The sequence below is a fragment of the Nannobrachium achirus genome, assembly GCF_963921795.1.
Source record: "Nannobrachium achirus genome assembly, chromosome: 19".
Classification (NCBI taxonomy): Eukaryota; Metazoa; Chordata; class Actinopteri; order Myctophiformes; family Myctophidae; genus Nannobrachium; species Nannobrachium achirus.
Genome location: NC_137826.1, coordinates 40,825,491 through 40,844,204, shown reverse-complemented (window position 1 = coordinate 40,844,204; position 18,714 = coordinate 40,825,491). Strand labels below are relative to the sequence as shown.

At 42.8% G+C, this 18,714-nt stretch overlaps 1 protein-coding gene across 1 annotated transcript in view; it reads right to left on the bottom strand.

The window, feature by feature from the left end:
- The window catches only part of LOC308304464 (calcium-binding protein 8-like), a gene marked incomplete at its 3' end in the record, with an annotated part of 59,468 nt that overhangs the window by 21,521 nt on the left and 19,233 nt on the right, over positions 1 to 18,714 (bottom strand). Inside the window, exons 2-3 of the mRNA XM_080749064.1 lie at positions 16,705 to 16,848; positions 4,096 to 4,208 (exon numbers count right to left, since the gene is read on the bottom strand). Of these exons, the coding sequence (XP_080605190.1) occupies positions 4,096 to 4,208; positions 16,705 to 16,848 (257 nt within the window). The remainder of the gene's footprint in view (positions 1 to 4,095; positions 4,209 to 16,704; positions 16,849 to 18,714) is intronic.

Here is an 18,714-nt window from a genome sequence, read left to right as displayed (position 1 = left end):
GTGAAAACAGCAACTCTACAAACTCACATATGTGTTGTGATGTGACATGTTGTGAGCTTGTAGATCTGCTATTTTCAATATTATAGATCATTTGTTGAAAATATTTGAGTTTTCAATACAGGAATATAGGAAATGGTCATTTGTAATGTACTTTAATGGTTTATTGTTAAAATCATGCACTTCTGAATACTTAAATCTTTTTTTTAAAGTAAGTACTCCATTCCTTAACGTATAAGTACAAATTTGACCAGGAGTAACTATACTTTGTCGTATAAGTACCGGGGATGAGTAGCTTGTCCACCAATGGTTAGTCCTACTTTAACATCGTAAAGTGTTGAGGTGTAGCATATCAAAAAGCCTCTTTTCAGTTTTTTTGTTGCAGACAACGCCAAACAAAAGAGTTCAAGCATTTTCATAAGCACTTCATTCAAACCTCAAGCATGTATCTATATGCCTTTAAAAGTCATTACAAATTAGCATAAATTCAAGCATACTTTCCACCACCCACACGTTTGCACCCTGTCAACAAAGTCATTTTGATTCCAATCCCGATTTAGCGGGCTGAGGTAAAAAAAAACCCTGCAGGCTGCAGCTTTCCACCCTGATCACTTTCCTGCCTAGGGTGCAGTGGTGTAATGGTCGTTGAACGCGGTACCACGGCGGGTGGCCGGTAATCTTTTCACGCGCATGCACAGGTACGGTACGGATGTGCACGCTACAACGCATGTCACCCCTGAGGCCCCCCTGAAGTAAATGGTAAGTTTGGTAACCCAAAATGGCTATACTTTGCATAATAGTTTTACAAGTGAGTGGGCAAATGCATCCTCACACCTCGCATACACTAAGCAACACAGCATATCTGCACGTGACAATGTCTCAGCCACCATCGAAGCAGAAGAGGGTAATAATTAGGTACTTGTTCAAAACAAACTTTTAGTTTCAACTCCTATAATTTAATGCATTCATTGAGAAGATTTAAATAAAGCTAAAAACTAGTAATTTCCTATTCAAACACGTTTCCTCCTCCTATTTACAGTATACACCCATAAAAAAGTTACATTTATATTAATCGCATACATTATAGCCAGGCACGCGTGCGTGCATGTGATGTCATTAAATGTCCCCCCCACTGTCTGCAAGCGAGGGCAATAGGGTATATGCATATACGCCATTTTGTTCTACTTCCGGGTGTCTTTCGACTTCCTTCACAGATGATACTAATGAAGGGTCTGTTCCATTCTGGTCAAACAGAGTCAGGGTGCTGATAATGTGCATGTTGTCTCCTGGAAACACTCTGCTATACCAGTGGGTCTCAAAGTGTCCCTGAGTGGGTTCCAAATATCCCCATACAGGTGTGTAACTCTGAGAGTGTACAAATGGAAGCAAATGGACCTGCAAGGGTCCATTTGCTTCCATTTGTTGATTCCATTTGTACAGAGTTATGGGGGTCCTTGAAATGAAAGCACCACTGTACAATAAATCAAACAGAGCCTTAATTAGTATCATCAGTAACACCTGTGAAGGTCGAAAGTCGAAAGACACCCGGAAGTAGAACAAAATGGCGTATGTGCATATAGCCTATAGTCTCAATATACAGCAGCCATATTGGCAAGAAATTGGGCCCCTTCCTTACTTCCTTCACAGGTGTTACCAATATACTGATGAAGGCTCTGTTCCATTTAGTGCAAACGTTTTGATTTCATGGACAACCATAACTTTGAGAGTGTACAAATGATGGAACGTTCCATTTGTACACTCTCAGAGTTAGACCAATAAGGCCCACTGGTGTAGCATAGTGTTTCCAGTGAGCCAACATGTGTACAATATCAGCACTCTGACTCTGTTTGACCAGAATGGAACAGAGCTTTCATCAGTATCATTGGTAACACCAGTGAAGGAAGTAAGGAAGAGGCCCAATTTCATTCCCATATGGCTGCTGTGCAATGTGTGCATAGAGCCTGCCGTGTCCTGGTGGTCAAATCCGGTATTGCATTACCGTCCGTTCTCTAGTTCTTCTAGCAGCTCCAGAATCCAGTAGAATTGAAAACTATATAGACATGGTTTGACATTAACAAGATATCATTGAATCTAACTAAAACAAAGTTTGGCACCAGGAAAATCAACCATCAAGCTACGCAGAAAAAGTTTATGAAAATAAAAGTTTGGATGTAATAATACTATGGGGGAAATCATATAAATATTTTAAAAATAAAAAAAGTCTAAACTATTGCAATATTATATAAAACGAAATATATCCTGTCAAAAATGTCAGGAATCACTGTATTTACTGTAAAAAGGGGAGGCATTATTAGCTATGGCTTCTGCCTACACCTTTTCAGTCTGTCTTGTTGTGACTAACTCTGTACGCTTAAGACCGAAATACAACCATTAATGAATGAATGAATGAATGTATTAATTCATTCATTAGTATATAGGCTATATAACTCTATGGCAAAGCCTTGAAAGGAGGTTTCTAGAGGCTTCATGTTTCATCATTAGGGCTGAAATATGTGTTGTCCCCAAACAGTTGCTTCACTGAAATCTATATTCTGGTGATGCACTATTCTGTCACTATTAATACTGTACACACCATTCAAGCACTCACGCAAGCACACACATACACACACACGCGCGCGCACGCACGCACGCGCACGCGCACGCACACGCACACGCACACGCACAACACACACACACACACACACACACACACACACACACACACACACACAGGTACATGCGCAGGCACACAAACACACGGTCAGACTATGAATCCCCAGTAGGTTCCTTGCCTTCAAAGCCCAGAAAAAAATGGAACAGCGGATGCAAGTCGTTGTCTGTGCATGTTTGCATGCATGCGTGTTTGTGTGTGTGTGTGTGTGTGGGTGTGGGTGTGGGTGTGTGTGTGTGTGTGTGTGTGTGTGTGTGTGTGTGTGTGTGTGTGTGTGTGTGTGTGTGTGTGTGTGTGTGTGTCAGAGTGTGTATTTGCGTATGCGTCAGCAGCACGTCTGTGTCTATTTCCAATATTTGTGGAAACCAGGCTTGGTGAGTGTGAGGAGCTTGGCTTGCTCAGACTGTTGAATATATACAGTACACACAGCAGGGAGCCATACAAGGATGGAAGGGAAATGAAGAGGCAAAAAATATCCAAGGGCCATAACATTTACATAAAGTCTCCTTTTATCTGTGTTATACGCTGGAGAGGAGAGCATCTCATAAGTTTCCGCTACAAACTTGCTACAGTACACACCACTTGGTTCTTAGTCTTGCGTTGCCAGATGATCAGAGATCTCTGACTACCAATAATACGTCTAGGGGACTTCAAAATCCGTCAACAGCGGCAAGAACAGACACTATATGCTCACTGCTTTGGAAACCAATCATGTCACTGCCCCAACATGAAGGACCACCCTATAATGAATTGCATTTTTATAGTGCTTTCTAAGTACTCAAAGCACTTAACAATGATTCATTCATTCATACATTGGGAGGTGAAGACCCTAGCGTCCTCACTTCCAACACCAATGGTGGCAAGCTAACACCGACCGACTCATTGGAGGCAATGTGGGTTCAGTGTCTTGCCCAAGGACACTTCGACATTAGGAGCCGGGATTCGAACCGCCGACCCACAGATCATCCATATATCTATCTATCTATCTATCTATCTATCTATCTATCTATCTATAAATTCTGGAAATGGTGTCTCTGAGTCTGTGTTTACGCCCCTAGCAAATCAGAGAGGGGCCGTTCAAGCCGTAGCCAACCAAACAGGCATAAACGGGCATACTGTATGTCCGATATAGCTTGAGGATTGGTGGATTGGTGATTGGTTATAAATAGGTGATCTCCAGGTCACCATTGGTCATGGTTCACGTGACAACATACTATCTTACTATAAAACGGGAGAAGGTGGCGCAAACCTCTAGTATGAGTAAAGAAGGATTTGGGTCAACCTTTGTCAGTCTCTGCCACTGTTGTTGCAGAAAGCATAAATGCAGGGGAGACACGAAGGCCTGATGGGAGGCCTGAGAAGGTACAAAGAGGAAGGCGATGAACCGGGACGAGGTGAGCTAAACTGTCTCTCTGCTCCCTCCTTACCTGCCAGAAGATATTGTCAATGGTGTTGCCCAGGAAACCCTCTCTGTTGTCAGCGGAGAGGAGCTTGGGTCCCAGTATCGTCATGAACTCCTCGAAGTCCACCTGGCCGTCACCTGGAGATGGACAGGACAGAGAGGAAATGTCACCGATTTAAACCAGTGTTGATTTTGACTGGAAATTTAGATTTAGTTTTAGTCATAGTCTTTTGAATAAAAATTCATTTAGTTTTGTATTTTAGTCATCTGAAATGTTTTAGTTTCAGTTTAGTTACTACAGTTGATTTAGTCGACTGAAATGTATTTTGACAGGCCTTGATGGTACCGTAATGCCCGATTTTACACTGAAAATAGCCAATCTATTTTCAGAGCACAAAACCCGAGCCCAACCAAACATAAAATGATGTGTCTTTTAGTTCTGCTAGATATCTTCCCCACTAGTCCCTCCCAAACATTTTATTTGTTGATGAAATTGTTAGTTTTAGTCATCATAGCTTAGTTTTTGTTTCGTTTCTATACAATTTTTGTCAGTGAAAAAAGGTAGTTGACGAACATTTTTCGTCATAGTTTTAGTCGACCAAATCAACGCTAATTTAAACTCTGTCGCACAACTGCGTTGCGTGCTGACAATAGCAGATCTACAAGCATCAAGCACACAACGTGTTGCGGATGTAACGGTTACATAATGCATGACTGAAAATAGAATGGCTGAGGAGCAAAATAACGCTGTCGCATACCGTTCAACATTGTTGCCGTCACAACAATTGACAGCATGAGACGCATCATCATGCGGCAACCAGAAACTCCATCTCTTTGCTCGCACAGAATGTAAGTGAACCGGACAGGCACGTCCGTTTCAGTGTCCTGCCTTTATACACCGTCGCACAATGGCATTACATGCTGAAAACAGCAGATCTAAAAGCTTGCAATGGCAGTGACGCGGTAGATCGGCTATATTTTTGGTGGAAGATACCGTATAAAAGGCAGGGCGCTGAAATAGATGTGTCCCGTTTACTTCCAATCTGTGCGAGTGAAGTATAAATCAGGCTTAAACAGAGGAGGGATGCATGGGAGAAAAAACAAAAGACAAACAAACTTATTGATAGAAAGCAGATCAGACAGTTTTAATGCCACGCCGGCAAGGAAAGGAGACAGATGGAAGCACACATGTATAAGGGTCCAGATTGGGGTTTCTAGTGCATTCTGTGTTTGGATTTATGTTTGTGTTTGTGAAGAGAGCCAGAGCCCCCAAGGTGAATGAAAAGACTGATATGTCCCCATCCACATAATGTGTGTACGTGCGTGCGTGCGTATGTGTGTCTGCTTGTCTGTCTGTCTGTCTGTGCAGGGGTATGAGCATGCGTGTAGAAAATGCATGCTCAAACACACTAACGTTACTTTTGACACAGAATTCTAATGATAAACATGGCAAGATTTTTTTTTTATAAAAGCTTCTGAAATTAGAGACCATCTTGCGGTGGGATCACAGCCGCGATGCCATATCTGGCAGTATGGAGTGATGAGGATGACAGGATGATATGATTGATTGAAGACTTTATTAGAAGTTTGCATAGGAAAAGGTACAGTTTCATGACGGTACAGTTCACTGGTGGTGATGAGATAAATTAGTTTGGTGAAATGGTTGAACTGTGAGTGAGGGGAACCATGCCCAATGGGAACCATGGTGTGTAAAGTAACCCTAAAGTATCTGTATCTTTACTTGAATATTTGCGGAAAGCTTTCACTTTTCTTTTTGCCAGGTGTTTGGTGCACCCCTGACCTCGGTGCCCTGAAACATCAGGTCTGCACTGAAACAAGTGTTACCTCCTTGAGCTGAGCTCTGGGTAAAGACCGATAGTATTCAGCTGATAGGCCAAAACAAGTTTTCTATGACTTACGGGGTCAAATGGTTGAAAACCTTTTTTAATCAGCATTAGGTGATTGAGAAGCTTGTTAGACTGAGGCACCCTCTAGGCAAATGACGCAAACTTACCTTGCAGCGGTGTTAGGACATCGGACAACATCCACGCATGTTGTCCACCGGCCGGCCTGCCCAACTACCCATTAGGCAATTTTAACTGTGTCACGCACTGCAGGCAAACCACAAGCTCACAATGTAGATCTGCTATTCTCAGTATTTTTCTCAAAAATATTATTTTATTAAAATCTCAGAACACCAATACCAAACACGGCCTTCATTATGATGGGAATTATACGGCTGTACGCTTCGTGACTGCATCTTGCACAGCAGTGTCGCTGCTGCCGTTACAAAATCTGTTCACACGGACAAATAAACAGCACAGACTCACAAGGTGAAAACAATACCAGGCACGCGGTGGCGGCCTGTAATCACTAGAGCAGACTGTGTTCTATAGCTAATGTACCATGGAATGAAAGCCGTCTGAGCGGCTTCACAGCATCAACACGAGGACAGAGCTGCAGTTATGTTCCTGATTTAATGGACTAGAAATGCGGCGCTTAAGTTCAGCCACAGTAGGCTAACATTGGCACTTTTACACTGTGTAGCAGAAATACTCAAGCTAATACTACTAGTAATACGCCTCAGGGCAACATGTTACCACGCCCTAAAGGGCGAGGTCGCGCCATGTCTTGGCCAGTGATGTATATCGGACCAGTTACCCATATATGGAGACCCCTGGTACCCATATATGGAGATCCATGTACTGTATATGGAGATATGGATGATGGATGGATGGATGGCTGTGAGAGCCCAAACATGCTTACTCAGATATTCGTTATGTGAAAGTCCTATGATGTCTATGACATCTGACATCATACCCTTTTATGCCTATACATGGATATCCCTGTCTGTAGAATATATTATTTTAGTGTGGTACTGGTATGTGGTCGATGTGGCCTCCATATATGGGCATTCCCTTATGGTAGATGGGCTTAATATTGATGACAGCAGGGAACTCCCTATGGGCGTGATGTCTGGGCGGCAAGGTTAGAGTGGTTCCCCTGACATCACAGTGACGTCAGAGCATGATGTCAGGCGACAAACCCATATAGAACCACAGTGTCAGGCGTGATAGACAGAGATACATACGGACAAGCTGTGACCGTTCACATACTAATCTACTAAACACCACTACTACTGCTGCTTCTGCTGCTACTACCAATACGATACTGACTCTACTACTACTAGGCTACTATTGGGCAGCCATAGCTGAATGGTTCCTGAGCCGGCCTGAGGAGCCAGAGCCCCGGTTGTCCCAGGTACGATTCCAGGTTAAACCCCTAATTGCTCCCAGCTACAGTACTACTGCTGCTGCTGACAATACTGCTACTACTGTCACTACTATTACTGCAGCTTCTGATACCATTACACCACTAGTGTAGTATTAGTAGGCCTATTATTGGTAATAATTATTAGCGTTAGTTCTATGAAGGCTAGTCTGTTTTAGTCTATTTTATTGTCACTGTACTAGGTGTAAACTATTCTTTTTTTACGCAAGCTCCCAACATTTAGCATTTTCAAGAAAAGAGTTATGTAAGGGCTGAGAATAGAGAAAAAAACAAACAACAAGGAAAACAAAGATATACAATGTCATACATACATAATCATGCATGGTTAGAAATATAATTAAATGAGGCAGAGATGCTTGTGCCAGTACAGAAACATTGGCAGCACATATAAATAGCTGCAGATATGGAACATGATGATACGTATGTCTGATACTAGCTTACTTCAGTGGCACATTGCGCGCCTTATTCATGCTCATATTTTTTGGCTTCGGGGGAGAATTTTATATCGTGTTTCACAGGCTAAATCCTTCTCCATTATTTGTAGCTTATATTACTGGCAGAGGTAGTAACTCACATTCTTTCCAGGAATCGATAAAAGTTGTACCAGATTTTTCTATCGTAACTAAAGATATCGCGTTTGTAACTGGAGACGTTGATTGAAAGGCCGATTTCATTACAGAGCTTCACAACAATCCAGACATAGAGATTTTATAACAAGAGATTCAACGATAGTGTTTCAAAGGTTTTTAACCTGAACCCCAAAGCGTCCTTAATCTGAGGAGAACATTTGACAAAAATAGCAGACCGGCTATTTTCGAAAAATATTTGGCGTAGAGTGAAAACAGGAGGGGGGCGAGTATTAAAGCCCTGTAGGGAATCTGGTTAGCTACAGATGTGCCGTTTCAACTCTTCTCTTCACTATTTATTGCTATTTTCCTGAAAATGTCCTTCAAATGCATTTTTACCACAGGTTTCTTTCCCTGTTTTTCCTTTCTATTTTTTTTTATGGAGAATGGAGCGTATTTTTGCAGAAACTCGCAAATGTCAAGACACCACTCCATTCCCATTTAAAAGCAGAATCCATCTTCATACATACATTTAAACTTTGAAGTCAGAGAAGGTCATATAAATAGCAAAAATATGTTCAACAAATCCCCTGAAAATCTACTGTCTTGCCAATGGCACGACATGTGAAGTTTTGAAATGGCACATCTGTAATAGTGTTAAGTGGTTAAGAGATGTACATGTCGCGGGTTAAACTATGTCAACGTCCTCTTTTGGGAATTTGCATAAGATCTCAGTGAATAGGTAGACAGAGGACCAAAAGAGACACCGTGGAACTGACAGACATCCTGTCCTCTGGGACACACGGTGATGGAGGCGAGGCAGAGAGAACAGCCTTTGTGTGTTTGACCCCTTGATATTTGGAAGCACCGGCAGGATGGAGAGGGTGTTAAACATTAAACAGGCTGACGTCACGTAGCCTCTGTGGGTGAAACAGCAGTGTGTGTCAGTGTCATAGTAATAAGAAGCCTCCGAATTCACAGATGGAAGTTCAATGACAGGTGCACACTTTAATCTCCCTGTTGGGGTGGTGAGGGGTTGGTTGGCGGTGTGATGGGAATGTAGTGTCTGTGTGTGTGTGTGTGTGTGTGTGTGTGTGTGTGTGTGTGTGTGTGTGTGTGTGTGTGTGTGTGTGTGTGTGTGTGTGTGTGTGTGTGTGTGTGTGTGTGCGTTTGTGCGTTTGTGTGTGAGAGAGAGAGAGAGAGAAAGAAAGAGAGAGAGAAAGAGAAAGAGAGAGAGCAGGGGGGTAATTTGTGCCTTTGACTAAACTAAATTCCAGTCTTTGGGGGGAGAGCAACTGTCCACAGGGCCATAAAGATAATGTTTTACAGAGTAGAGACATTGTAGTACTTGTTACATACAGTATCCACATTGTCAGCATTATTATATTGTTTGTATTAAGACAATCTATAACCATTTAAAAAAGCTGCCTGTGATACAACGCATTGTGAGCTTGTACATCTAGAGTTTTAGCTCCTGTGACTCGTACTGTAGCTCGCTGTGATTGGTCTACTTTTGTGGGGACTGTGATTGGTGTGGCAGCTTCAGCTGAGCTCACTGTGATTGCTCTACCTTTGTTTGGACGTACAGATTGTCTACTCAAGGGACATAGGCTACAGAGATTACAGACCAATGCCGTTATTGTTGGCTGGGTCCTTTGGTTCCATGGCATAAGAAATACTGTCCAATAATCCAATAAACCATAGGCGTCTGAGCCATTATATGACTTGCACTTTTTTAAATGTTTAATTTAGACTGCTAGGCTGGCTAGCTGGCCTGAAACTGGGTCACTGGTTTTCAGTTGCTTTAAGCACAGCATTCATTCCTGTTCTGTTCCTCGTGAGCTCAGCTCACGACTCATGTAGGCTACCTAAGTTCACATAATGTAACATAATTGGGCATGAGACACAAGCCAAGGCTTGAACACGCTTTAGCTGGCCACCTTTGATGAGGGCGTATATATAGTGTTTAAAGGCCGAAACACCCCCTGATTTGAAGGCACACTACCGAGGACGTGTCCCGAAATTGATATCTTACCCCAGTCTAAGAAATCAAGGCAAATCTCATGTGAGTGCATACCATCTATTGGCACAATGGACAGTTTTTTAACATCACGTCCCGTGTTTTATGATTCTAAAAAATATTGCACAGACACACTTATTTTTTATTGTTGTGTTATTTGAGTCGGGGTTAAAGGGGATACAAGTTCATGGTGATTAATGTTAGTGGTTTATGTTCATTTGATTTGGGCAATTATTCGTCATTGTCCAACAAGTAATAACCATAGTAGTACGGAGGATTGAGGTCAGATTTTAGGTGAATCGTTCACTTTTTCATAAAAGCGTGAAATTTGGTACACTTGTACATTTTGGGCCCCTGAACATTTTCAGATATGGAGCCATCGCAAAAACGCCCCCTGGTGGCCATGGTGGCCATTTTAATATCCGCCATTGCCATTGAATGTATTTTTCATCATAACTCCTGAACCGAACAAGATAATACAGAATATGTGACGTCTACTCCTATGTTTTGATGGTCAAGGATTCCATTGATATCATGTATAACATCATAACATGTTCAGGTGAATAGTTAATAGTCAATTCAGTGATGTTGGGAGGTAGTCCCGTGGTTTTGTCCAATTCTTTTTCAATTTTTTATAAAATTATGAAACTTGGTACACTTGAACAGTTTGGGGCCCTGAACATTTTCAGATATGGAGCCATCGCAAAAACGCCCCCTGGTGGCCATGGCAGCCATTTTAATTTCCGCCATTGCTAATTAATGTATGTTGCATCATAACTCCTGAACCAAGCATGATAATACAGAATATGTGATGTCTACACCTATGTTTTGATGGTCAAGGATTCCATTGATATCATGTACAACATCATAAACTGTCCAGGTGAATAGTTAATCGCCAATTCAGTGATGTTGTAAGGTAGTCCCATGGTTTTGTCCAATTTATTTTCACTTTTTCATAAAAGTCGGTAGCGCTGTCGCCTCACAGCTAGAAGGTCCTGGGTTCAATTCCCGCTGGGGGAAGCTGTGGGCTCCCAGTCTTCAGTACCCACACCCTAGGTGGGGTTGGCAAAAGGGCCTTTCTGTGTGCAGTTAGCATGTTCTCCCTGTCTCCTACGGTAGATACCCTCACAAAAACATGCAGTAATCCTGGTCTCTAATGCCTCCCCCTGACCAGCCTGATGGAGGGGAAAAGGAACCGGTTGGAATAACGTGTTCCTTCCATGTGCTACGTACAACCAGGGAAGTTCCCCCCTGTCAGTTGAAAAGAAACGGCCTGTTCACTCCTCATGCACTGAAGGAAGCATGAGCTCAGTTTGGGGCTCTGCCAGGCGTGGCAGAGGAAGTGCAGAGCCCAGCTTTTGAAAATATAACTAAATAATGTATTTTGCGTCTAATTTCCTAAACCATACATGATAATACAGAATATGTGATGTCTACACCTATGTTTTGATGGTCAAGTATTCCATTGATAACGTGTACAACATCATAAACTGTTCAGGTGAATGGTTGTTTATTAGTCAATTCAGTGATATAGTGAGGATTGCAATGAAAGATAGATGAGAGAATTACATTTCAAGCATATTTCATGTCATCCGACATCCTGATTTACTGTTATGATGGGGTCCAAATTAAGTATTTATTTTTGGTTGACTCATCTCAGTGCTTTTTTGTGAAGATCTGTCATCTGCTGAACCCCTTCATGAAGCAAGTACCTTCCCGCCAAACTGCACAAAAAATGCATGTTACCAATGATATGTTATGTCATAGCATAGCTTTTGCTGAGCTGGTTTACTATATTGAGAATGTATGTGCAAATGAAGAAATTAAGTCTGTCTTTAGTTTTAAATAAACTATACTCCTGCCACCTAGATCAACTGAGCCAGGAACAGCAGGGATGTGCAGAGAATGTTAGAGAGGCAGGGGCTGAAATGTCTGAAAGGCCCTTTTGGTGGAAATATTGAAAATAGCCGACACACCGCTCAGCTATTTTCGGTGCTTGATACCACACTGAACTAATCAAGTCAATAGTGGTGTAACGGCATAGATTTCTACACAGAGAGGGAAATTCTTTCAACATTAAGATGCTGCATTCAAGTTCAGGAGAGTTTGGACAAGACAATTCTCTTGAATGCTGCCTTCAGGTATGGCATGGAAAGAGGGGGCATTTGCATTTCTCCATAGTAAAAACAGCATTCATGGTCTGGAGAGGGCACTTTTTACAGACAAACAAAACGGCAGGGGCTCAAGCCCCCTTTGATGTCTATGTGTGCACGTGCCTGAGGAACAGACATCAACTTTCAAGGGTTAACTCCACACATTTAAAGAATAGGGTTAGGGTTAGGGTCAGTGACTACCTGTCCTGGAAAATCAACCAACAGAACTGGCAGAACACATCTCCTGGGCAGCCTTTCATGCCAATAAGCTGCAACCAAAAGAACTCACCCCTGCCATCTCAGCTCTCCTTCCCCTATTCCCTGATGACTCAAAATCAGTGGCCATGATTCATCATGCAATGAATGTCATCAATCAAGCAGTACAGAGGGTACATCCAGGACAAGTACAGTACCTGTTGTGACTATGGACCAACCTCTGCACAATTTAGCCAAACAAATACAGTGGAATTGGCCCCTTTCACATGGAGAAGGGGAAGATCATTTTGTGATTGTCTTAGGAGGACTGCATATTGAGATGGTGGCTCTCAAGATACTGGGGGACTGGCTAGAAGGTAGTGGTTGGATGGAAGCCATTGTCCAAGCGAACATAGCAAGTTGCAGAGTCCTTTCTGAAAGCTTCAACCAAAAGAAATACTTATTGTGCACACTAATAAGTAACTTAACAGTACATTTGGCCCCAGCTAGCGGGATGGCATGAAATATGCTTGAACTTTAATCCGCATAATCTCATCTATTTCATGCAATCCTCACTGAATTGACTATTAACTATTCAAATGAACAGTTTATGATGTTGTACACATTATCAATGGAATCCTTGGCCATCAAAACATAGGTGTAGACATTACCTAATCTGTATTATCATGTTAGGCTCAGGAGATATGATGCACAATACATTAATTGGTAATGGTGGAAATTAAAATGGCCCAATTGGCCACCAGGGGACATTTTTGCGATGGCTCCATATCTGAAAATGTTCAGGGCCCCAAACTGTTCAAGTGTACCAAGTTTCATAATTTTATAAAAAAGTGAAAAAGAATTGGACAAAACCATTGGACTACCTCCTGAATTGACTATTAACTATTCACCTGAACATGTTATGATGTTAAACATGATATCAATGGAATCCTTGACCATCAAAACATAGGTGTAGACGTCACATATTCTGTATTATCTTGTTCGGTTCAGGAGTTATGATGAAAAATACATTCAATGGCAATGGCGGATATTAAAATGGCCACCATGGCCACCAGGGGGCGTTTTTGCGATGGCTCCATATCTGAAAATGTTCAGGGGCCCAAACTGTACAAGTGTACCAAATTTCACGCTTTTATGAAAAAGTGAACGATTCACCTAAAATCTGACCTCAATCCTCCGTACTATAGGTGGTCTGGTTGCAGACAGTGACTTTTACATTGAAGACGCCTGCAATAAACCAAAAATTTAAATAAAGCCAGTGGAGGGACAGATGTGTTTCAGCAACTATGTGAGTGAAATCATTTAATGATCAGCCATTACTGTCCATTGGAGTGTTGCTCCCCAAAAAGAGACTGACAGAAGCGACGATGCCATGATGCATGGCAGTCTGCAGATGTCACCAAGCACTCAGTGAAAAATGAGAATTTCCGAGTAGTGTCAGCTTGTGCTTAAAAATGATGAGCTGCCAAAAAAAGGATGTGAACTTGTCTCTATCTTGGCATAAAACAAAGCACATCATAGTTCAATGTGTGTGTGTGTGTGTGTGTGTGTGTGTGTGTGCGTGCGCGTGTGTGTGCGTGTGCGTGTGTGTGCGCGTGTGTGTGTGTGTGTGTGTGTGTGTGCGTGCATGCTGCATTCATTCTCTTTCAAGCAGAAAACTATCCTCACATGGATGGATGAGAATGAGGAAGACCTTTGCACATGCTGAAATGTTTCTGGGACAAGAGCCTGCGATATAGGGTGGGAGCTTAGGTTGTCAGTTCAGAGTTACTGTAGAGCCAAGGTTATGAATAAGGTATCAGGATAGTCATAGTAGAGAGGGTTCAATTTAGGGTTGGGATTAGGAGATTGATGCAGGTAGGATTGTTTGTTTGTGTAAATTGTGTGCGTGTGTGCGTGCGTGCGTGCGTGCGTGCGTGCGTGCGTGCGTTATCAGGAGGTTCTTTTTGCCTTTGATCAAGTAAACTTTCAATCCAGCCCATACGGCCACAGACATAAAGAAATGGTTGTGAAGTTCTGACAGAAGATATATTTTAATTTACCCCACCTTTATTGATTATACATACATGTACAGTATATCCTATGCATCATATTCTTCTTTTGTGTGTGTTTTCTTTCCAACATCTGGCTTTGTCCAGTTCCCCAAAAATGTCTGGACCCTAAAGTAAACTTGGCCTACAATACATCTGGCCTAGATATGGCCTGTATCTTGGCACAAACGTCTCAAAGTTTGTTGTGGCCGCACTGTTTGGACGCACTGTGATTGGCTAGCAGGGCGCTTGATGAAATTAACTCATAAATTGCACAGCTCACTTCACACATTTTAATATATTTTAGATTCAGACTGACGAGTGTCTGTTGTTGTTTGTATGAATATTGTATGTTTATGTTTTATGTGGACCCCAGACAGACTAGTAACCACGGCAGCGGAAGCTAATGGGGATCCAAATAAAGAATAACGAACAACACATACACAGACATTCCTGTGCAGACTGCAATACACGCAAAGCTCTCAAGTCAAAAGCACCGATAAATGGTTGGGTAATGAAAAACATAAAAACCAAAAGCTGTCCAATTATCTAATCCAATACATAAAAATGTACTGCTTTCGGCTTGGGGACTGCGACTAGTATATTCTCAGGTGTCGTTAGTCTGCTGGTAGGATCATTATCTTCCCCGGGCGGACCGTGAGTACTGACAGAGGGCACGCTGTAAATGCTGATCCGTTGGCCCACAGCCCCACACTCAACAGCGCTCTCCTCCCCGGCTCCCTGTCCAATGCAACTTAACCACCCACATATCCGCTGAGTCGCGCTTACTCAGTCAGAGGATACTCCCAAAAGGTCAAAGACTCCCCCATCTACCAATCCATGCAGACGTCCTCAAACTCAACCCATCTAGCGACCAATTTGGAAGGATATACTCCACCGGCCGATTCCAGATCAGCTTGGGAAAATGAAAGGGAGTCTAATGATCCAAAACAAACATCTGGTGTCAGACCATGCACTTAACGGGTCTCTGGCACCACTCTCCCAAGGAGACCCTCGATGAATTCAGGAGTGGCAACGTCAAAGCCCATGCCCACTGTGTGCTTGTGGAGAGGAGCAAACAATAAAACACATTACTGAAGCATGCCGCTCCCTCCAAAGTCACCCTTGATGCAGCAGCGGCCCAGGCGGCAACCGAGGGCTTCCCATTCACTCAAATAAAATAAATCAAATTGTAAACAAAGCCAGTAGAGGGACAGATGTGTTTTAACAGGGGCCAACCGTACTGCATTTACGTGAGTGTGCTCTCCAGACAGAGACTGATAGGACTGAGCATGACTCAAGATGCATGGCAGCCTGCAGCAGATGCCTTTAAAAGAAAGTTGTGGTCCTGCACACACATTTCTCATCTTTATTTGGCAATGCTTCGGGTCAGACAAGGACCTTCATCAGGACTGATGTCTGCAGAACAGATGTCACGAGTGCTCAGTGAGAAATGAGAGTTTCCAACAATGTGAGTTTCTGCTTGAAATGATAACCTGTCAAAAAAGGAGGTTGAACTTGTATCTATCTCGACATAGGGCAAAGCGCATCATAATTCAACGTGTGTGTGTGTGTGTGTGTGTGTGTGTGTGTGTGTGTGCGTGTGCGTGCGTGCGTGTGTGTGTGTGTGTGCGAGAGAAAGATAGGGAGAGGGAGAAGGAGAGGGAGAGGGAGAGGGAGGAGAGAGAGTCGAGAGATGCATTGATTCTCTTTCAAACAATTGTCAAACGGATAGAATCTTTTTTGGAAGTCCTCCCCTTATGAGTGGCTGCGTTATGTTTCGAAGAGCTTAAGAGTTTGAGTATGAGTTATGAATGAGGTTGGTCGTGTAGTAGAGGTTCATTTTAGGGCAGGGATAGACGATGCATTGTTGGGCAGTAACCAGTTACTTTTAATATATTACTGAAATATTATTATTTTACCCAGTACTGCCAAAACAGTAATTTGGATATTACTATAGACATTTTGGTTGATTGGTGACTCTTATTATTTGGTGACTCTTATTATTGCATTCAGTTCTAAAATGAGCTGGCTAAACAGATTGTGTTGTTGTACATCTCTTATTTTTGGAGGGTGGGGGATGTAATATGTAATATAATACTGTGTATTACTCTTGATTCCAAGTAATGAGTAATATAATATTACTTTTTTAAGTAATATGTTAAGTAACATAATTAGTCTCCTGAGTAATATTGGCTCAACAGCCAACACTGCATACAGGCAGCAGAATAAGCACGGCACAACACAGATGTTTGTGTGTGTGTGTGTGTGTGTGTGTGTGTGTGTGTGTGTGTGTGTGTGTGTGTGTGTGTGTGTGTGTGTGCATATTGCATGCGTGTGTGTGCATGTGTTCCTCACCATCCATGTCCAGTCTCTGCATGATGATGGCGAGCTCCACCTCACTGGGCATGTAGCCCAGAGAGCGCATGGCCATGCCCAGCTCCTGCTTGGAGATGAAGCCGTTCCCATCGCGGTCCAAGACACGAAACGCCTCGCGGATCTCTGCAAGACAACACATGCAATCATCTTCAAATTGTTGTATGAACCTTTTTTTCTTTCTTCTTTCCCCGTCTCTCGCTTGACAAGCAAGCAAGCATGGCCTTGTGATGTTCTGCCACTAGTCTCGCGTGGCCAGACTGTTGCCTCCGCGATTTGGTCAAATGCTCCCGGCATACAGTCTGGCAGACGGAAATAGAAACGGTGAGTGCGAGATAAAGCGGATGTGACGCAACCGCTCCCTTAGTGCAGTAGCAATAACATGTCCTACTGGAAGCGTTATGTCTCCTTTCAACATTTCTGGGGGCTTTATTTTGTCTTTCTCTGGTGTTATTGGTGTCACCTTCATGATGTTTTCAAACGTTTCATAAACTATACACTCATAACAATAATAGGCAGCTCGAATGACTTTGTCTGAGCTATTGTGTTTCTGTTATGTTTCCAATGGGACTACAGTTCAGTGCAGCAGTGGCTACTTCCGATACTCGCCGTTCGGGAGCTGCTCTTCCAGACTCTATATAGCATTCGGAGATTGTGGAATAGTTGTCTGGCTATGCGAGACTATTCTGCCACTAACCCCAAAACACAAACAGAATCTGAGGCTTTTTAATATCAGAAGTGTGAAGTGACACACATAACAACAACAGTAAGCAGGGCTATGAATAAATGAGATGGGGAAAGATTACAATAATGTGATTACCAGAGCAATCGTGATTTAATCCACCTCACTTAATTAGACTGTAATCAAGCTATATTTGTTCTTGTGCGATTATACCCTTGAACATGTACACACACACACACACACACACACACACACACACACAAATATTTTTGGTTCTCCAGCGGTTGGTTGAGGTGCTACATGATAGCACCACTGCTGCACAAGAAAAAGGTTCTTCAGAGGTTCTCTACTGGAAAAGCGGGACAACTCCCGAACGGCCCGTTCATTCCCGGCCAGTCCAGGTAGGCCATTTGGGGGCTGGGCGGCCCACAAAGTAAATATAACTCATGTAATTGGCCCACTGGGTTGTCTCTCATGATCTGAAATGGCCAATCTTTGAGTAGCAGCTAGCAGCAGTCCACAGAGACATCACATTGGCCCCACTGAATGCAAAAAATATCGCTGCGCGGCCTATGGCCGCATGCACTGAGGGCCTCTCCAGCTCCTTTTCCCGGGCTGAATCAGGGGCCCAGCATGTCCCTGGCGTGTTGCTATTTCTACAAGTCATCTTTTCGACAACCAAACGTAACCCTAACCTCCGTGAGTAGCGATACCTGCCGGCGCGCCGTTGTCGAAATGATGTGCGTTCGAAAAAGCGAGATTTCCCCCCTGATGTGCAGGTTGGTGCCTTGCATGGTTTCCTCCACGATCGGTGTTTGAATAGGTGGATGTAATACACAATCTATGTAAAGTGCCTTAGATAAAAAGTGCTATATAATTGCACCATTTAGGCACCTAATGGGTCTATTACTGATTGACAAAAGAGCTATATAACAGCTTGTTACATGTGTCAGGTATGTCTGTGGCAGAGTGACAGAGTGTGGCACTAGAGTGTGTTGGAGTGGGTCTGTGAGTGTGTGGTTGCTTCCAGGTGCCGCCTATTCTGCTGATTGATGGGTGCCAATCATCAGCCCTTCCAGTGATTGGTTGGGCTTGCTACTTAAAGGGATAGTTCACCTAAGAATTAACTTTTTTTTCTATCGATTACTCACCCCATGGATATTTGAATTAATTCATTCATTTCTTTGTTTTGTCGTATTCCCAAGCCAATAATTTGATGAACAGCAGTAATTCCCTATAATGGAGACACAAAGCGTCTCCTTTGTTCCCTATGGAGACACAAAGAGTCTCCTCAAGCAAAAACAAAAATG